At 45.8% G+C, this 21896-nt stretch overlaps 2 protein-coding genes and 1 non-coding gene across 4 annotated transcripts in view; all 3 read right to left on the reverse strand.

The window, feature by feature from the left end:
• cadm3 (cell adhesion molecule 3) overlaps positions 1-12349 on the reverse strand; it is a 106189-nt gene extending 93840 nt beyond the window's left edge. Inside the window, exons 1-2 of one of the 2 annotated variants that reach the window (XM_076019671.1) lie at positions 12015-12349; positions 9955-10153 (exon numbers count right to left, since the gene is read on the reverse strand). In XM_076019671.1, coding sequence (XP_075875786.1) covers positions 9955-10045 — 91 coding nt within the window. In that variant the 5' untranslated portion in view covers positions 10046-10153; positions 12015-12349. Of the gene's footprint in view, positions 1-9954; positions 10154-10892; positions 10981-12014 lie in introns of those variants that run through there. The other variant, XM_076019672.1, reaches the window with a different exon arrangement.
• A 1979-nt stretch (positions 12350-14328) lies between these two features.
• trnar-ucu (transfer RNA arginine (anticodon UCU)) lies at positions 14329-14402 on the reverse strand. The gene has a single exon. It is a non-coding gene; the product is annotated as a tRNA-Arg (tRNA).
• A 1527-nt stretch (positions 14403-15929) lies between these two features.
• Positions 15930-20370, reverse strand: sdhc (succinate dehydrogenase complex, subunit C, integral membrane protein). Its single transcript, XM_076022005.1, has 6 exons — positions 20327-20370; positions 19477-19536; positions 18972-19073; positions 17543-17604; positions 16414-16577; positions 15930-16150 (listed from the first exon to the last, which is right to left on the reverse strand). Exons 1-6 carry the CDS (start codon positions 20341-20343, stop codon positions 16046-16048), a joined length of 510 nt encoding a protein of 169 aa, XP_075878120.1. The 5' UTR covers positions 20344-20370; the 3' UTR covers positions 15930-16045.
• Between the last annotated feature and the right edge of the window lie 1526 nt (positions 20371-21896).

Raw genomic sequence — 21896 nt, forward strand, 5'->3', positions numbered from 1 at the left:
GCGTGCCAGACAGTGGGAAGCTGAGGCATAAAGAGAGTGGCGGCGCAATAGAACCATTAGATGAACTTCACTGAGCAAGTGGCTGTGTTACACTTGACACTTTAATAAAGATGCTATCCAACAGCCCCAAAAGCTGAAAGCATATCACAGAATGCAATAAACATGTGGCTGAAACAATAAATGAGGGGAGGCGACATATGGAAAGCACACTCTGAAATGGCCTCAGCAACGGTGAGACGCTTCAGGAGTGACGGTGTTTCCGGACTGGAAGTTGCACAGAGCAACTCCACTTCACTCACTGCAGCTGTTAATCCGTCGGAAAAAATATATATATATATATTAAAAAAATAAAAAATATTAAAAAAAAACACTTCACAAAGACTTTGGTGCCAAGGCGGGACGGACGGAGTCTCAAGGACTTTGGCAGAAAATTTCACTTTGAACCAGGATCAGTTGGGAAAGTAAACTGAGTGCTAATCTGGTCCGTTTAGGGGCAAATTATCAGCAACAAACAGCCATTTTTGTCATAATTTATCAAGTAAAATTGTGGACCGGTCCAAAACACTCCCGGCATCAGTGGGTGGATTATGATTATGATGGGTTTCTTTTTTCTTCTTCTGAACACATCTTAACTGTATCAGAGCTGAAGGTGATACCACATGGTGGTCAGACTGTGCTGTATCTAACAAGTAACTTTCTGTGTTGAAAATGGAATTGTCTGAAGGAATGCTTCAGACAGACAGTATTCAGGACTTATTCTGGACTCAATGGCAAATACTGCATTAATGGTTAATAAAAACCTTCCCTATCCCTGCCTCTGCACAACTGACTGCCTTTTGCACATCTGCTCCTGTTTGTTTGATGAATATAGATTCACTTGACTTTTTCTTGTAATTACTGTAATAACTGTATAGTTTATTTTTTAGTATTGTATTTAGTGCTGCAACAGCGTAGTTTCCCAATTTGGAATCAAGCAAGCACCTCCATTGTAAACCATTCTATTCTCTAAATGCTATGAACGTGACTCTACTTCTTTCCCACATACATTCACAGCTGGCATCATCTCTGTGCTTTGCATCGAGATCTAATTTCTGACAACACCTGAAAGCGGAAGCGAACCAGCCAACTCTGTCACATGTCCTGACTGTTTTGCCTTCCTTCCTGTAAGTTTGGGCAGCCACTAAGTAGATGTTGTCCTCTTTTTTATGATGTTTTAACTTGTACTAGAACTCCTCAGAACCTGGACTGGATTGTTGCTACCAAAAACAGTCCAATAGGCTTTCCTCAAACTTTGAGAATACAAATACCTGGAGACCTGTTCCACTACGACTTCCCTCCTCCTGTGTCCGTCCACCTTGACTATGCATTTCCACCCACGGCGCTGTTGCGCTCGGTTTGGGGATGCAACTGCGATTACACTTACGATCGCGTCACTGTGGTTACAACATGTCCCTGATCACTCTCCAAAGCGAGTGGGCAGATCGGATTGCAATTCTTCCTCAGTGCATTTTGTAATGTAGTTACACCTGGACTCTCATTCAAACCACCAGGAAGAGAAACACACTTTAATCCCAAATGGAAAGGATCTTGAAAAAAACGAAATTGTTTTTTATTTGACATGAGGGAAACCAATTTACAGGCCAAGGAGATTATCTGGACTGATTTCTGATTTCTACCTTTTGCAGATATTTCCGTTGTTCCATGGCCAATTTAAAAAAATAAATAAATCAGCTGGTTTTTGCCTTTGTTTAAAAACACAGGCGTTGCTGTTGGGTGCATTGCTGCTTATGATTATTTTTTAACCAAAATTACATTTGCAGATTACCTTTAAACATCTTTTACTGAAAATAATAAGTAGAGTGAAAAACAAGAAAAAAAAAATGTCATTTTGCATTGAAATATTTTCTTTGTCTCAAGTTATTTAATGAATGCTTGTTAGAGCTTAGCAATTTTGTTAATCAATTGTTCTTATTATTAAATTGAGTTGTTTTTGAAATGCTAATGAAAATAAATGCATTGCAATCCATTTCATTTCAAGCCAACCTGCCAACCTGCTCTCCAAATATTGGTGTGGGCTTGGCCATTGAAAAATCCATATCGGACAACCACTGGTTTTCACTGACGCTGCAAACAATCAGCTGGCCCCCCCATCTGCTGCTTTACCATTGTTGAAGTGCCTTGATGTGCTTCAGATTTTTGCTTTATCCAGTGCCAAACTGCCCTGCGTATCACACATCATTTCATTCAAACTGCCACTTACGATCATATCAATGCACGCACGCAATCATGTACAGCTGGAAAGCAATGCGACCAGAGCCGTTTGCAGGAAAGCCTGCAATAACATGAGCGTCAACGCTCGTGTGCACGTCTGCAGTGCATTCTGGTTCTGAAAGGTTCCAGTGCCTTGTTGAAACCATGATGAGACAGGACCGTGCCATCCTCAGTGAGGGTCAGACAGGGCCAGAATTCCCAGGACGGCGCACAGGTGAATTAAAACGTCTTTATGGCGTGCGCACACTCTTCTACCAGCTCCAGCTAAAGCGATGGCCTCATCAAAAAAGGCAATAAACAACTGCAACCTCTGCTCTTTCACTGAAGGAGCTCCAGTGCTCGGGGCGTGGGGGGTGTGGTGGGGACCCTCCGCACTCAGACCCAATCAATACAAAACGCTGTGCTTTACAGCCACGCACTCACATCCTTCCGGCACCCCGTCATAGCAGGGAGGTTCACATGGCAATGATGGGCTCCAACAGACAGATACCTCCTTCCAGGGAAGCCACCGGTCTGAGCAACCACACATCAATAATGGCCAGGATGATTTCGAACATCGCAACAAATCAATTAAATCCTCAAATCAGAGCATCCTGGCAGATAAAAGGGAGTGCGAGGTGGCGAGAGTGGGGGACTTGATCAAAGAAGCAGTGAGTTGTGAGCTTAATAAGGACTCTTACTGGGAAGCTGGTGAACTAATTTGTGACCAAGCTGAGGTTGTTATTGTTGATAGTTTTGTTTAATCTGCGTGTCTCTGCAAGAAAGACGGTTTAGCGCTGACAGCTATGCAAATGCCAGACCCCTAATTTTCTCCACCCTGGATCGCTGCAGAGTGACGTGTCTTTTAAATGCGCCCAAGAGGAATTTGAGCGCGTTGCCTGCTTTGAAAAATCCGAGGAGCACTTTTCTCCTTTCAATACCTAAATGCCACTTTCTGTCATGATGAAGCGAGCAGGCGAGATTTATCTGTTCCGATGAAATCTCCCATTCCCAGCGTGAAGGAGATCTACCCCAGATTGACGAGGTCTACTGGAGCATTTTTGAGGGGCGGTTCCTCTTGACGTCTTTTAGATCAGATGCTACTGATGTGCCTCCACGCTTGTTCACAACTAATTTATCCACAGATCCCTGATCAACACTCCAGCTGGATTGAGCTCTAGATCTCACCATCCATTTTAAACCACTGCAATGTGTCACATCTGCATGTGTTTCAGGGCTGTGTAAAGATAACACAAAGAATGGAGCGATGTGCGTATCATGTGATGTAAATCATCCCTTGAGGACTTGAGTGCTCGTCGCTGGTTGGAGCTTTGTCGCGAGTTTAATCAATCAGTCACAGTGCCTTAATTAATCCGCACGATGAACAGGATAAATAATTGGTGTTGAGCCAGATGAGAATCGGTTAGCAACTAATGCCAGCCAATCTCAACTCAATGCTTAATCTCAAAACTGATCTGGATGACAAAGCGCATTAAAGACAAGAGAAAGTAAACACATCAAAGAAGAAATACTGAGATTGAAATATCTGACAGCGCAGGAGCAGTGTACTCTGGTAGTGTAATTGAATCTGTACACTTTCAGAATCATTTCAGTCTCGCTGATTGACATCGAAGACGCATATTGCATTATAGCGTCTTTCTTTTTTCTTAAAGAAGAACCCATTGCTAATTAATTGGCATCATTGCCATGATAATTGGGCTCCTCCCCAGATGTCTCGCCATGAATCTGGAGCGACTAATGAAGGCTTCCCATTGGACGTCCGATGAACCCAAGCTGGCGTGGACGACGCCAATCTACCCCGATCCAATCGGAGCAGCAGGTAGCGGCGGAAAACAAATGGAAACGCACTGAAGCCAGAAAAATAGCCAGGGTTGAGATTGGAAACCCCTGGTTTAGGCCCGTGCCAGTGGAGCCAAATGGAAAAATAGCTTAGGCCTCTTATTAATGTCACAGTGGCTGGGCGGTAATTCCCCCGGGCTCTGTGTACCTCGGCTTGTTAATGAGTCACTGCTTATCAGCCAGCCTTGTTAACAGGCAGAGACCTCGCATCCAAACCGCCTACTGCTATTGTGCGCTAGCCGTACTGCATATTAGCCAACCACCCCAATCTTGGCGCCCAGGAAGTCAACAGTAAACAACAGCAGCACACACAGGAAGTGGGCACCAGGCCAGGTATAAAAGAGCTGGTCCAGAGAGGGGAGCGAGCTCATTCTGAAGCAGGATAAAGTGTATCGCTGGCAGTGACACACGTGTGAAGAGCTCTCCCGCCTGCACAACTCTTACCCAGCCGACCACTGGTCGCTTTTTTTAATCCGTATCCATCCTTGGTCTCAACCGGGAAGCATTACGGAGTATTCCTTGGGTTTTGCTCCAAGCAGGAGGACTGGTCCCAGTCAGGCGGCTTTCTTGTCAGGAACACAAACAGCTTCCTGGGTGTCTGGGATCAGGGTGCAGCCAGCGGAGCGCAGGGCCAGGTGGCTGCTGGGAGGCTGCGGTGCCAATTTACTGCACCACGCCGCGTGCACGGAGGAGTCCCTCCAGCGCACGGACGGAACCTCGGCGCCCGGCGGCCGCCCCGAGGTAACTGGGTCAGCGACAGCACAGAACCAGGGCACAGTCGGCCGACTGCATGTCTAATCTCTGGCCTTCTGAGAGCCACTTTCCATTCACAGTGGCTGGCTGCACATCCAGCTGTGGAAATGGATATGTCAAATGGCCTGCAATTAGTGTCTTCCCCCTCCCACCCTCACCCACATCCAAACACATACGTTGAGTCGCCCCAAGGAGGCCCGGCCACAGATAAATCCTGGAGAGGAAACAGAGCGAGCAGCGCCGTCCTTCCTCTGACTTTGACGTCCATCAAATGAGGACGGGCCAGTGGACACGGGAGGCTCAGGAGTCCAGCGCTGGCCAGGAATTCAAAGTGATGGGACGACTTGCAGCCGGCTGGTCACCGCGTGAGCATCGTCAGTCCCATAACCGAAAAATACTGCTATCTCGATTCAGACTTAAAGCGATCTCATTTCTAAATATCAACAATTCTGCCGCATTTTTTTTCATTGGGGACGTCAAGCTGCAAGAAAATCCTCCCAATTTCTCCCGCAATATTGAAGATTCAAGATTTTAAAACTTTATTTCTCACACGCTCATGCTTGGTGTGCAGTGAAATGGCAAAAGTGGCACCACTTACGAGAGAAATAACGGCAAAAATAACATTCACAGCATTTTCATTCGGGACGTCAACTACAACAAAACAAGCGCCCCTAAATGACAACGCAACAATGTACCATGTGATGCAGCAAACAGAAAATCTGGTGGCGGGGGAGGGGGAAACGTCAACAGTGTGCGACATCTTACCGACCACATTATGGTTTGGAGGGAAGACTTGACCAGCCAACAAAATTTGTTTTTGAAGAAAACACATCAGTCCATTATAAGAACAAAATAAAGCCCACTGTCCTCCTACCCGACATTCCGTGGTCTGGAAGTTTTTCCGTTTCTGAGAAGACGACGGAAGTCGAAAGAACATCACATGCAAAGAATGTTTTGACTTTAACCGCAGCACCGCAAGGAGACACTAGAAATTTCTCCAACCACCTCAAACGTCACAACAGAGCAAAATTTTGACAAAGCAGTGAAGAGTCACTGAAGCCTGAACATGTTGACCAACTGGTGTTCTTAGCAAAGAATCTTCAGAAAAAAAGGACCATGTTTTTTCCACTTCTGTGGAGGCAGTGAGGTCTAACCTCTCAGGTCATCCTTTTGTTTTATTTTTTTATATTGTCAAACGTTGCAGTTACGACTGCTCCTTTAGACCACCAGAGTTGATGTGCTAATCTTGCAAGAAGCACGTTCATATTTTTTGTTCTGTTCTTTTGTTACGGACAATAAGTGTAATAAATATTTGTTTTGAAAAGAAATAGTGAGAGAATCGTGAACTCAATTCTAAACAAAAAAAAAATTGTGATTCTCATTTTTTTCCAGAATGGAAAAATACCCAATACCCATAACTCACACCAGAACCTTCTGTCTCCCACTGTCCATCCTCCAATGATGAAAAGGAACGAACCGTCTGGATGTTTATCATTGGACCGCGGGCGCCGTGCACACTGAGGTGACACGCTGCTGTCCTGCACCGCCTCCTCGGCTCTCACATTGATCTCCTGAGCTGATCGTTTCCTCGCTCCCAATACGCAACGTTAAATTATTTATGCTAAGTAGAGCCCTTTACTTCCAGGGCCTCTTAGCGAGGAGATCTCCATTATGACAGCATTATCTGACAGCCGGCCCCACCCTGCTCCATCGCCCACTTAACGGCTCTGCTGCTGCAGTGTCACAACACCACCAATCAGACAAATCGAGCAGATGTGAGCGATGGACCGGCTGCTCCTCTGCTGCTTACACACATTTCCCCCAGAAGCTGACACATCGCTGAATGTCACATTACTCAAATGTTTGAAAAGGACAGAAGAGCCAGCAAAGATCCGGCACAGGCGTGGGCAAACTACGGCCCTCGGGCCATGTGCGGCCTCTTAAGCTTTATAATCCGGCCCACCAAACTTAAAGAAATTATATTAATAGTAAGTTAGTAATGAAACAGCTGTATTTCATCATGTTTTCAGTGTTTTAAGAGTCATTTCAATAAAGAGCTAAATACTGCGGTGCTTCAAAGACACATATTTTGTTGAATTCACACGTTAATTGGTACGTTTTTTACATATCACATGATATATTCTCTTCTCCTATCAGGTGGCTCACCAAAACATTCCATCCATCTGCTCCTGCTCCAGCCCCTCTGGCAAATTCTACAACCCATTGTGGCCCACCAGTCAAAAGGTTTTTCCTGATCCTGCATGTGCCTGCCTGTGGTTTCCTGACTGGTTGAATTGCTGCCAGTCTCTTTCGTCGTCTGTTAGTTGGGTTCTAGTTCCCTGAAGAGCTCCGCTCTGTGTCTGCCAGTCGGAAGACGTACATATTTGTCAATAACTCTTTCGCCATTGCAAATAATACAAAGGCCTAATCCACCCCCTTGTGACAAACATAACGTCATTTTAATCTCCTCAAAAGTGAAGGCAATTGATTCTGATATTGGAAAATGTTATTGGCTTCGTAAACCAGCAGCGTTGGCATGATGCAACTTAATGGTTCAGAAAATGGAGACAACACATTACATCCCTGCTTCAACATCTTCTGTCCATCGCAGCTCCTTGATGTGGTTTTTTTTTTCATCTCGTCTAAACACTGTCAGACGTCCTCGGCTTTAATTATTCTTCTTGACTGACATGATAATGTAAAACAGTGCTTAGTGGTGAAACCAAAGCAGGAGCTGCTCCTGCGCGGTCAGGCCTCCTGCTAGGCACGACCTTAATCGAATGTGACGCGCGTCACTGAGCGCGAGCCAAAATCATTTTCGAACCCGCGGAGAAGGGATCCGCCGGCCTGGGTGCCGATGAGGAGCCGCGCAGTCCAGCGCTCTGACGAGAGACTGATACTTCATCATTAGCGCCTCAAACTGGGCGATTGTTTTGTTGCATCTCTCATCTTGCAACTGCTTTCTGGGGCCTTGGCGCACCGTCATTTGCATTTGTTTGGCAGTGACCTCATCGCTGACTCACGGGCACACGGGCCTGAATGTGTGGCATGCGCTCCTTTGCTTGCATCGATCCCAGTGAGCTCAAAAAATCCAACAGAGTTCATCAACGTCCTAATGCACAAACCGGTGGAGACCATGTCCCAAATGCATTATTCAACAGAGAGCACCATAAAAGTACAGTAAATGCGGGGCAAGCATACATGTGCATCATGTGTCTACGCATTTGCGCCCAAGCTGATTTGTAAATCCAATGCGTGGGTGTGAACCAGTGAGGGGAAACAGTCTCACAGAACATATAAACTGTAAATGAAAAATCAGACGCGCTGCTCAAAGTCTTTGTTGCTGCTGTACATATATACATATATACATATATATATATATATATATATATATATATATATACACACTGTACATACACAAATATATATACCACCTGAAAGCCTCAAAGCAACATTTTAAGGGGGTCTCATATTTTGTCAAAAAGCTAAAAAAAAAAAAAAAAAAAAACATAACACATATATATACATTATTGTCACCAGTGTGACCAGGGTGACCCCTGGGTACACTGCATATATGCAGTATTTATATAAAGATTTCTGAACATATGTCCCATTTTCGTCCTTTTTCGCCAAGCACTGACTCAATACACTGGGGTGCTGCTCACTGTAATGAGCAAGCGCCAACAGGAGACAACCTGTGTCAATCAATTTTCTACGGGGCTGAGCGACAATCACAGCGCCGCTGCTCGAGCAACCGAACCCTTCTGAAGGCTGTGTTATTACTACCAGCAGCCACTCGGCTGAGTGTTATGTAATTGGTTAAAAAAAAAAAGAAAAGGAAAAAAAGGAAAAAAAACGAGCACATTGGACAGTATGCATCCTCCACACAGTGGAGGGGGGATGATATTACACAGTGCTGCTCTCATCAAATCCCTCCCTCGCCATCCGCTCTCAGCGGCGCCCGCCCAGCCCAGCCCAGCCCATCCTATCCCATCCCATCGCAACACCCCATCGAATGCGCCTGTGATAAGCGTGAGTGCGCTCTCTCTCTCTCTCTCTCTCTCTCTCTCTCTGTCTCTCTTTCCTCCGTCACCATCTGAGAGAGCAAGAGTACAAGGTGACTAATGTTTATCTCCAGGCAGCATGCCCCTCCGACACAGACAGAGTCCCACTCAGATGTGAGGCAGACAAGAGAGACGCTGAGCAGGGGGCCAAGTTGAAAGCAAAAGTTGTCGGGTACGTATATGTGCGCGCGTGTGTGTGTGTGTGTGTGTGTGTGTGTGTGTGTGTGTGTTTGTGTAAATGACTAAAGGTGATATGAAAGAGAGCGAGAGGGAGACAGAGTGAGGAAGAAAGAAAGGTGAAAAAGAAAGAGGTGAGAGCAGAGTGCGAATACCCGTCAATATTTGGGGCAGGGTTAGGGTTAGGGTCCCCATCCTCATGATCGTAACTCAATACCAATTGAAATTCCTTAACAAGCTGGAGGCCTATGATAACTTAACACTATTTCACGGATGCAACTTTGTAGTTGTATTTGGCATCAGAACCAGTAACATCACCGTTTATTCATTCTTCTGTGAGGTGTAAAACCAGTTTGGTTGTCCTTTTGTTAATAATATTTTTTTTAAAAATTGAACATTAGACAGGGTGATCTTAAAGACCTTCACTGGACCCCGCTGTACTTCGCACACTGGGTGAGAGGGAACTACAGCTCCTCTGGCAAAGCACTTAGAATCCTTGTGCCCACGTGCCGAGTCACACACACATTCCACAAAAAAACAACGGCAGGAATTCCACTGGGGTACAACTGACTGACTGGGTGGGGGGCGGGGGCTTGGGGGGGTGGAAGTGTCCCATGTGCTTATTAACGGCTCTCTGAGTCCCTTGTCACAATACAGGAAACCGCCGAAAAATCTAAAAACTCAAGTCAACAACATGAGGGGCACCATCATCAGTGACAACAAGAGAGGGGGTCAGGGAGGTCAGGGGGAGGGCCCCCACTGTGTATCACCCCCAGTGAGATACACAGAAGAGTGGAGCGGAGAGATGAAAAGGACTGTGGGGGGGGGGGGGGGTGCTGGTGGTGCTTACCGTAGCCGGCGTTGCTGTGAACTACAGAGGCCAACAGAGCTGCCAACAGGCTGACGCTCCATAACGAGCAGGGGGTTGATGGGAAGGCCATGGTCGCTCGCACGGGTCCCGCTCGCTCTCTCTTCCTTTTGAATCCTCAAGGGGGCGACGATAAAGGGCGGAGGGGGTGGGGAGGCCAAGAGGAGCCCTGGAGTTTCACCTGTGGGTTGGAGGAGGGAGAGAGAGAGAGCGAGAGAGAGAGAGAGATAATGAAAACAAGCAGAGAGGGGGTGGGAAGGGGCAGCGCAGCGCTGACCGACCGACCGCTAATTGTGTCCCCTGCTGCCATTGGTCGGCCCCGCTGCTGAATCAACGGCCGGCCCTGCCTGTTAAAGTCACGCGTTGCTCCATGGGTATTCATCGATCTGGCCATGTCATAGCACAGCCAGGAGCAGATTGGAGGAGGGAGGAGGGAGGAGAGGGGGGCTGATGAAGCCAAATGGCAGAGAAACAACAGGGAGGAGGGCGGGAGGGAATTCAGAGGGAGGGAGGGAGGAGGGAGGGCGAGTGTGATTATTTTTTTTCTCGCGCATGTGGCGTGAAAATGCAACCGGAGCACCGTCGAACTCTAATGAGAAGGAAGGGCCGGCGTCGTGAGAGACGAGGAGGGAGGAATTCAAAAGTGCGCGAGGGGTGGTGGAGCGGGGGTGGGGGGTGCTAGCGGTCGGTGCACCTGTCGCCCGTTGAGACTTGACTCTTTTTTTCCAGCCCTCCGCGCTTCGCACAACACTGCGAACAGCCGCTTAACAGCTTCTCTCCCTCTCTCTCTCTCTCTCTCTCTCTCTCTCTCTCTCTCTCTCTCTCTCTCTCTCTCTCCCTGCCCCACACATACACACGCGGGCATTTAATATATATATATATAAAATACACACCTCCCGCTCACTTATAGATGACTTAACAATAGCCGACGCCGAGCTGCTGCTCGTTGTGTCGGCGTTGCTAGCGGGCAGGAAGCGGCGGCTCACTGGAGGCGGCTAACCGACCGACGGACCGACTACCGGCCGCCTGCCCGCCTGCCTGGGTCTCTTTGCCTGCGGGACGGGCGGGCGCGGGCGGTTTAGGGCGGGGCTACGAAGTGGAGGGAGGGGTGCATTATGGGATGGGATGGGATGTGAGGGGACGGGAGGGGAGGGGCAGCAGGGGAGGGCTGTGTTTATTGTTACTCCAGCCCTTCCTGTTGAGTGATGGCGAGGAATGAAAACAAAACTGGAGCAAGTGCATCGGCGGTGCTTGTCGGCGGCCGAGTGGACCGCTGGTTTAGAGGCGGTCAGGGCTATGAGTTGCCGCCGAACAACAACAACAACAACAACAACAACAACGATAAAAATTGAAAAAGAAAATAAAATAAAATAAAAAAAAGACGGCCTGATTTGCAGCGAGTGGTGCGCGCGGCAGCCGATTACCGACAGCTTCCGTGCCCGCGTCTCACCGATCTCACGATGTAAAAGCTCCTGAGGATAAGCGTGTAGGTGAGCACACAAACTGAGTTAAGGGCTGCCTTCTTCTCTTTTTCTCTTTCTTCTACGGCTGGAAGATGAGAGGTGGGGATGACGGGGAGAGGAGTCGCAAAACATTTGGACAAAAAAAAAAAAAAAAAAACAACCACGCGGGGATTACAAAGCTCTGCCTCACTCTCTGAGCAACCATACAGGATTACACAAACGCATGTACTCTCATAAAGCTTCGCCTTTGGAGTGCAGATACACACACACACACACACACACACACACACACACACACACACACACACACACCCGCACTCACGGACTCACACATACACAAACGCACATTCCGGGAGACGGGGGAAGCGTCAGCGGCACTGACAGGTGTCTCCTGTCCGCCATACAGGCTACACACACACACACACACACACACACACACACACACACACACACACACACATCCCAACCCCGGATCACAACACAAACTGCGAAGACCTGCTAGTTCGCGCACACAGGGACACACACACACACACACACACACACACACACACACACACACACACACAGGCAGACACACACCGTTATATTCCGCCTCGGGGTCGGCTTTTGTTGGCGCTGGTTCCCACTAAAGGTCCCCAGTTAAGAAGGTCCTTCCTTTGATGCGCAGCAGTCGCCCGTCCGGATCCTCGATCCTCTCAGGCTGCTTTTATCGACTTTTGTATTTCCTTCAAAAAAAAAATTACAATGTCCCCGATCCTTCTCCTGACTCTTTGTTTTTTCTTGCTCTCTCTCTCGCTCGCTCGCTGGTTCTGTGTAATTCACACACACATAGACACACACATACACTCCGTGTTTGTGTCTCTATCTCGCTCACTCTCTCTCTCTCTCTCTCTCTCTCTCTCTCTCTCTCTCTCTCTCTCTCACCACGGCTACCGTTCACTGCAGCAAAACAGTCTGTATGAAAGGCGAGAGGGAGGGGAGGGGACAAGGGAGGGAGGGAGGCAGAGAGGGAGGGGGAGGGACGGAGGGAGGGAGGGAGGAAGGGAGGGGATTTTAATACGATTTGGCCCGTACCATCGGGATAACCGGGCCGGAGCAGGGGCCCGCTGCCTGAGAGCAGCAGGGCCGGCCGAGATGGAGCCGATAGACGCGGTGTGATCGCACCAGAGGAGAGGGGAATCAACATAATGTTCCAATAAGGCTCCACGCAGTGAGTCTACCAGCACCAAGCTGACCTTATCGGACTTTGTGTGGTATTTCATTATCTCCACAGTGTTGGAATACTGTAGGATTTGCGCTGATAACTCCCCAGCCTTTCACTTTATCCAAAGGTTTGATATTGACTGGCGGCTCCAGTGGTCTTGACGTTCTATCACACAAGTTTTTTTTCTTTTCTTTTTTTTTTTAGGGGGGGGGGGTCGGGCGGGGGGTGCAGGGTTGGGTGGATTTGGGGGGGGGGGGGGCGTTTATCTCCTGAGAGGACACGACAGAGGTCATCTTGACGGGTCCTCAGCTGGCTGAGATGTGTCTTATCATCCATATTATGGAGCTATTAGTCCTATCTTGAAGATGGGGGCCGCTGCTTATCCCCCCCTAGGCCTGCTTGATTTGCAAAATGGTAATGACACAGAACTTGGCCTCGCTCACACTTTTTATATTCTCATCTCATCGCCGCCACATTATTGCCGCCGCCGAGATCCACTCTTGACTGCGCGCGCCGCCCCTGTTACGTTTAAACGTGACGTTATAATGTCCGCGCGCGCCTGTGCGTGATCGTGATGATGCAGACCCGCGCGCACGTGTGTGTGTGTGTGTGTGTGTGTGTGTGTGTGTGTGTGTGTGTGTGTGTGTGTGTGTGTGTTCTGGGACGGGGACGGGGGGAGGTTCTACTTGCCAGAGAGGATTAGGGATTAGTTCTACTGGCGGATTAGGTCTGTGTGTGGGGAGACATGATGGGGTTAAACATGGACGGCAGTCGCACCGCAGCCCAATCAGTGGTGGCGGCGACGACAAGCTGACACGGCGGAGGGTGGCGGTTGTGGTGGATTGCGGGGGGATTGCGGGGAAATGCAAAATAATACAAGTGGTGTGGGAGGGGGGGGGGGGGCTGTAGAGAGTTTGGGACGTCTGTGAGCAGCAGCTGCTCCTGCGATGAAAACATATCGTGACTGGATGTAGGACTTAAACAAATCCACATTCCTTGACAAAAAAAGAAAAAGAAAAAGAAAATGTTTGCTCCGGTGGGCTATACTTTAAAAGCAAAACCAGTTGTTCTTTTCACTCTTCCACTAACATATTGGGCGGATTTATTCCTCTGTCTCTGATCCAACTGTGAGACAACGACGTGGAAAAACTGAACTTCTAAACTTGTAAGCAGAGCGCGCGGACGAGACCTGGCAAATGTCCCCGTTGTTTGGTTTCAGCCCTCAGCGAGAGACCTCCGTCCACTTCACAGCCCCTCCGAGCGTGTGCACTCAGCGCCCTTTACCGGGCGCTGCGCGCTCCCGCCGTGCCACGTGGCGGTTGTGAACCGTTTAAACCCTCATCCCGTGCGTCAGGGCGACAGTGGGGCTAATAGGCTGGCAACGCAGTGCCGTGATGCGCTGCAGCAAGTTGAGCTGCGGCTGAAGGCTCCACGCCCGCTTCAAATCTGCATAATAAAGCGCTGACCTTTAAGATCTCATATTTTCCCTTTGCATTCATGTCTAAATAGCGCAGCATGCGATGAGCAAAGACCACGCATCCTCTATTTCCAGATGGAAATATCGAAATAGCCGCAGCGTGTTTTAAAAAGAGAGAAACGCCACACCACAATAAGCTATCGCTGCTTCTCAACCTCCCTCATTCGAACTCCTCCTGAGCCAAAAGGGGATGCGTTAAAGCCATTTCCCAACATCTCTGCCGGGACTCGAACCCGGAGCCTCTGGATTAGAAGTCCAGCGCGCTATTCCATTGCGCCACAGAGACTGTGACACAATTTCTCGATCAAAAGCGGGTTTAAACTCCCCCTCCCAGCCCTGTGCATCCTCTCCATCCCTCAGCATCAGGACCGCAGCCCTGTGGATATTTTTCCCTCGCTGCCCTGTAGGGGGTGCTGTTGCTGCGCATCACGGTACTCCGCTGCCTCTCTCCACCCTCACTGTTCTTACCTCAGTTATCTCATCAAAACATCATAATGGTGTTATTATCAGAGCAAAAACCGCAAGAGAGGACATCTGACATTGTAAATGCACCAGTAAGTATGAGGAAAGTGCTCTCTCTTTGCAGGGGATGGATTGAAACGTCCCCATTTATTTAGGCCAGGTTGCTTCTACTCACCAAACAAGACGTTTTCCTCCAAGCTTTGCAGCAAGCTGACAATAGGCAAAATCCAGAATTAAACCACGTGCCCAGAGTGGGCAATTTTCCCGTCAGTCACAAGTGATAAATGCAGTCCAGTTCATTGGTGGTTAAATGCAGGGAATTGTCTGCTCAATGAAATTATCCAGTCAGAAAGAGGACAAGTGGCAAAGAGCAGCATTCATTGGAACTATCATTGGGATTCAAAAGTGTTCAGTATGAAAATGCGTGTCGATAAGCAAGCACAGCACAGCTCTGAGCAAAGCCCAACGCTATGAAAAAGGACTAAATTGAGTTACAGGCACAAACGGTAAGTTGTAGACATACTTTCTTGTATTCTTCCCAGGCGGTATGTTAGATTGCATGTGGCACATAAATTTCATCAACAGCTATGGAACAGAAATAAAAGTTGACAAGCCCCCCCCCGGGGCCGTATATGTAATAAATTGGTAAAACAATTTTCTTGTGGGTAACCGAACTAAGTGGTCACATTGTTTCAAAGACAAGTGAGCCTGCAACTGGTTCTCCTGCACGTTCACTGCTGCTTTCACTTCACTCCAGCGCTTGTTACCGCACCCAGTATAAAAATTGGAGTTGCATCTGACATTGCACTGCGGCTGGCTTATATTCACACTGCAGGACATAAGCTGTGTGTGCAGAGCGCGGCACCTGTGTGGCTCAGTGGGAGGTAAAGGCCCGAGGCAGGATGCTGGTGAGCAGCCTGTTCACACACACACAGCTTCCACCGCTGGGCTGCCTCTTCGCATTTTAGCCCGTCTCTTTCCCTGATGTTAAAAATGCATTTGAGCCTCTGCGGTCTGGAGAAGGTAAAATATGAATGACAGCCTACAGTGAGCATCCAGTCTGTGGGCATAAACCTGCATTCGTAAGTGCAGAGGTAACAGGCAGGCCAATTGGATAGGCTGGCAGCCGCAGAGCACTCAAGGCAGGGAAGTGATTAATAAAGTTGATGTCACAACATGGTGGGACAAATTACACTCAGATGCAACATGTAGGACATGACTAAATTTAGGGGCTTGGTTTGGTTGGAACAAGTGTGAGATAAACTGGGTCACATTTGCATGGACTTTGTACCCGTTCAGCTTTCCGATGACCTCAAAACTTGTTGCAGGAGAGAAAACATGAGAAAAACCATTTCTGTATATGGCATATAATATTTATTCGATACTCTTACATGTACACAAAATATCCCAACAGCGAGTCCAGTACAAATTCCCTCCAGCTCATCCTTTGCTGTCCTGTCTACATGTTTACAGACAAGCCAAGGCGATGGAGGTCACGACGGACAGACCGATGACTGTGTATCCGGTGCGATACACCTCTGGGATCTTGAAGCCTTTTCCAATGTCCCACCACTGAATTAAATGAAAAGCACAAAAAAAGAGAAGTTCTGAGAGAAATTGACAAGCAAGTACAAAGGCCTATTATCGTTAATGTGACACATTAAAAAAAAAAAATTATGATTAAAAAATAGCAGCTCAAGTATTCACAGCATAACTTAAAAAAAAACAACTTTGAGATAAATAGATAAAGAAAATGTCAAGTACACTAGCCTATAATAACCATTTTAGACACGCAAGCATGAGAACAAGACAGACCTGTCATGACATGTTCTTACCAAGTGGCGGATGCCGTTGTATGTATGGTATGATACGGGGAATGCGATGCCGAACTTGGCCAGCCCAATGAGGAACGGTCCAAAGGACAACGAGTGGATCAGGTCCAGGTAGTGGGGGTAACTTCCTGGCAGCACCAGTGCTGCCAGAGCAAAAACTGAGATGGCTAAAAACAGACATAAGTAATGAAAGTGGAGAACTAGACAAGGCGGGAATGTAAATGCATTTCATAAGACAGAAAAGTGTGAGTTAGAAATAAATAAACAAAAAACATGTTAACATGCTGCTCGTGTTTCTCATTGCTGGTGTCCATGACTCACGAACCACAGTCATTTTCTCAACCTGGCGTTTTCAGTTCAGCAAGGACTATGTCCCTTGTTGGCTGCATGGAGTAAAATCCAGTCAATGGCTCTGTATCAAAGAGCTCCACATTGGCCGCATGTTAACAATGGACTCCACTCAAAGGTTTGGTCAGTTTTCTTTCTGTGCAGACTGGGGCCTAATGGTTGGATGGACAACACTTTTTGCATGTAATAGACCGAGAAGGAACCGAATGGAAAATAAAGACAAAAAACAAATAATTTCACATGTGAAACATAGCAAAAAAAAAAAAAAAAAACAATAAAAACAATAATAAAAAAAAAAAATTCAATAACTAACAAACTATAACACCCAGCATGGAGCACTTTTTATTGTTCTCCTAACCCTTGCAACGCTGGTGAAAAGGTTTATTTCAGACGCTTTGAAAGTTTGTTAATAAAAGAGGTGTTTTTACGCAAGGCCATCAGCTCTGTTAAATGGAAACATGCAAACATGCTTTTAATGGCATGCAACATCAAGGTCAACAGCACTGATGCACCATGTATCCACAGCATCGACCACAACTTTACCTCAGGCAATTGACTAAAAGCTGCTAGCTGTCAAGCGCCAGCCTTCATTTTAACCTGCATAGGGCTGAATTGTATTGAACTACTGTTTTGTAATGCCAGCGAGGGCTCTCAGTAAAAAAAAAATCAATATGGGTGAACCAAATGCCCTCCTGAGATTTATTTTCCCAACACAAATTAGAAGCTAACAAATTGCAAAAAAGAATTGTTACATATTAATAATGAACTCAAAACAACATGTTACCTCCACTAAGTCCAACTCCAGTGCCCCTGTGTGTGACGGACATCATCATGGGGACAGACCATCTGAAAAAACAAAATCAAGGAAGGGTTCCATTAACTTTGTGGATGACTCAAACAATGTGAATGATAAACTGTTGGGAGTTAAAGGCCTCAGTAACTTTTTTTCTTTTCTTTTTTAAAGTTGTTTGGTTTGGTAAAGGCTTTTTTTTCAACAAACAGCATCACTACAACACAAATACAGAAAAGAAAATGACTTGCACATAGAACTGCCAGTTGAACTTTGTTGACAGACCAAAGTCACTAAGGTCTGAAACATGGCACATTTTTCAAATGTATTGACAGGCAAGAGAGAGAATGAAGGCTTAGGGACTCATCAAAGTCATTTTTATCCGTAGCCCTTAAGTTTAACCAGTTCTTTTAAAAGTTTCCTAATCTGCTCAACTTGCTGGCTAATATTTTATAATTCAGACCAATCCTGTCATCTGAATTACGAAGGAATTACTTGCCGTCTACCAGACTACTTTTCTCCCCTTTTAAATAAGAAAAAAGAAAAAGAAAATAAGCAGAAATGTTTCTGTTCAAGTCTTAGACAGCACAGCGATATGTGGCTACAGTTAAATTGAACTAAGGGCAATTTAACTACAAATTCCACTGATCCACCTTCTGTCACCACTTATCCTGCACTCAGGGTCAGAGCCTATCAGAGCAGGCTGCACCATCAATGAGTCAGCAGTTGGCAAACAGACTACAGTCACCTACAGACAGATTATCAAGTTGTAAGTTTGCCTCAAGGCCCCTTCACACTGAAAGTACATGCTACCGCAGCGTGCTTAGCGCACTGTGACGACATCTTGGCACGGCCAACAAGAGAGCAGCCGGTTCTGAAAAAAACAAACAGTACGGATTGGTTGGAGAGATGGGCTGCCTGAAGGGTGGACCAACTCTGGACAACAGGCAGTCAAACTGTCTGGAGTAGAGCTGTAAGCAGTCCGTGTGGAAGTTTAGCTCCCGGATGAGCCTGTACTCCCCCAAAGAGTGGCTGGACCCACACCTTCCTCTTTGCTGCTGCTGCTCGTCTCCTCCTGCGCACTGGCATGTGGCGCCCTGCTCTGCAGCTGGACACTTTTTTTTTTCTCTCAGAACTGGCTTGTTTCCTATTGGACAGGCCAAGATATCGTCACAGCGCTCTGCGCCCACCTGCCCAGTACCGCGCGGCAGACCGCGGCAAAAACACATTCAGTGTGAAGGCCCCTTCATGCACGTGTCTTACAGGAAGTAGAGTATCCGTAGGGAATCCACAGAGACACGGGTTGAAAATGTAAACTACAACCCCAAGTAAACGTCACCCTTCTGCTGGGAGGCTCCAGAGATTAACACAGCACCACTGTGACACAGAAATGACCACTTCCAAAATACAAACAAAAATTTACTTGTAAATGGTGATGTGAGGAGACATGGGCCTGTTTAGTCGGGCATTTTTGGACCAAAACTTGTTCATCTCGTCCTTCGCTGTGGTTCCCATTGGAGCAGCACTGCAGGGGAAAACGAAAAATGGAGGTGAACAAAAGATTAGCAGCACACTTTTACAAGTTTTCTGGACGTCGTAACTGAATAGTAGCACTTTGAATAATGAATGGACAACTTAACGGTTTAATCTGCATGTGCCCGGATGAACATCATCAACATGAGTTCAAAAGTGCTCTTATAAAGAGGCAAAGTGTTAAGTAATTGAATAAAAGTAATATACTACTGAATAATTACAGTAGTTAATAATTAACAATTACAAATACAAATTACTAAAAACAAAAAAACAAAAAAAGAAAGAAAAAAAGTTCTGCTCAATGCATTTTTAGTGAATTATTTTCTTCATTGATGACAAAAACACTTCATTGCCTAATGTTTTACCCCATTACGCAAAAATGCCATATCACTTACTGTCTGTAGAGGACACTGAAGTGTGGCCTGGAGAGACAGACACCCTGACGGGCCACTGTCCTGTAGGCAAAGAGGAAAATATTGCAATCTGATCATGAGTTTGCAGTAAAGTGGAATCAAGAGATTTACAACATTTTCATTAAAATATACTAAAGTGTAATGTCTTTAGCAAGTGAATACATTAGAGACCCTATTGTATTTTTAAAGTTTATTTTATTAACATCATCATCATTAAAGCAATGCCATATAAGACGACCTTATCAGTTCTACAACGATAAAGTCAAAAGTTGCCTGAAAGGTGCAGCAGTCTAACCCGATTTTAGATGAATGTTTCTTTTATCACGTAATACTAAAACAATTACACGAAAGGTCCTAAATCTTAAACACAAACAATACTTTTCCTTTTATGCGTTAATTAGCTTTGGTGTCATAAATTTAACGGTCACCTTAGGTTAGAGATGGACAAAGTTCGAAACACGCAACCGGCTTGTAGTCAGTCCAATACAATGTCACAGGCATGACACCCAAACAAAGTCAACTGCCAGTTAGTCCCACTTGAATCCAGGCTTCATATAGACGTTTCATAATGACATAAGTCATAATAATGATAACAAGCGACAACGTTTATCTAGGTTCTTAACGAGGGTACTACCAGTTAGCGCGCTAGCTAGCGCCGTTTCGCAGCAAAGTAAAGCTACCAAGGGGATAATAACCAAGGTATACCGACAGATTCGCCAGAGGTACCAACGATCAACCACAAGACGTTGTTCGTATGCCCGTGCGTATCCAACAACTAAGCTAAAAAGCCAAAAAGCTCGTAAAATACATGCTGTAGCACAAACGTACTGACCTTAGAAGCAGCGCCATGTTTTACAGCAATCGTCGGAAATGACGTCACCGGATGTTGATCTATTACAAAGCTGTCACTCACTGGCAGGGTTGTTTGGAGGTCAGGCACTCAATTAATCAACTTAATCAAATCCCTTTTGATGATATATTTTCAAAAGGAATACCAATTGTGGTCTTCTGTTTTCCACTCACAATGTAGCTCTAAGAACAGAGCAACAAACAGAACAGAAGTGTACAGTAATATATTTAAATATTTAAATTTTGCCCAGTTTGACCTGCTCAGGTTAGGCATAAAGCTACCTTAACCCCTGTGAGGTATTCAGGTTAATATTGAGACAATTTGTTGTTGTTATTCTTTTGTATGCATCCAAAATTGAGCAACTTGGACAACCTGGACCGACAAGAATGACTTATTCCTAGTCTTATTGTTGGGAGTTGATTTTCTGGTAGCTGAAAATCTGTCATTGGTTCATTTTGACACCAAAGTCTTGTGGTACATTTTGTTAGACAAATGGTAATTTCACAAAAACCTTGACTTGAGTTGCACTTTCATTGTCATTGCAGCAATTGATTTTATTTTTTTTAAAAATCACAACATGAGATAAAAAACAATAAGCCTTTTCCTCACCCCATCACACTTTTAAAACCACTGTAATAAACTATGTTCCAAAAAAGTACCATATTATCCAAAAAGCAAATATAATGCGCTGATTTACCAAAGGCTTACATATAAAATGAACAAAAATTAATAAAAGCAGATTTCACAAAAAAAACAAAAAAGAAAAACATGTTGAACCCAATAGTTTTCCATCCAGAGGACCCTTTCAAAATACTAGTTCCCATGTCCCCTGCAAGGAGAACCTAATTATCTGTCTTTACAGAATAGTTTTGGCATTGCATTGATGTCATTTTTCAGCATTTAGTGTGTTGGAAAAGCTTCCACAAAGAGCCGGTTCAAATTGGTTTTGCCCTGGAAACTTGACTGCAAGGTGATGAAGCCTGGTGGGTAGATGACCAGTTTAGTAACCAGCTACTTATCATCCTCATTCAGACTACTTTAATTGAATCAAGTAGCATTTTGCTACAGGAAAATCAGGAGGGTTTCTTTAGCCCTGGTCATCCATACCTGCAGATTATTAAAATCCTTCTATAGCACCAACATCACATTCAAAGGAATTTAACTTGTGGCACCAGCTATTCTGATTTGACATGTTTTCAATATTTTAATTCATGGAGTGCTGTTTGAATTGCACAATTATAATTAGATTTTGTTAGTGAACAAGTGGTGGCCTAGTTGTTGAAGATAATATAAGACAACTGGATAACTGGAGATTTGGATGGGGAGAGAGGCCACTGCTTCTTCCCACCCTCATCGCCTTTGAGCAAGGCCCCTTACTTACCCTAACTTACTATAAATTTGCCTTTTACTGTAGCTGTTGTGATGATCTTTACAACTGACTTCTACAGCTTTTTGTGTTGGCTGATCCATATTGAAAAATCAAAGCTGGACGCACAGGAGACTGTAGGTCAAGATTACTAAAGATTCTTGATCCTGTCATGTATGTTACAGA

This window comes from Nelusetta ayraudi, unplaced genomic scaffold (assembly GCF_046127955.1).
Source record: "Nelusetta ayraudi isolate G7.1 ecotype Tasmania unplaced genomic scaffold, CSIRO-AGI_Nayr_v1 ptg000011l, whole genome shotgun sequence".
Lineage (NCBI taxonomy): Eukaryota > Metazoa > Chordata > Actinopteri > Tetraodontiformes > Monacanthidae > Nelusetta > Nelusetta ayraudi.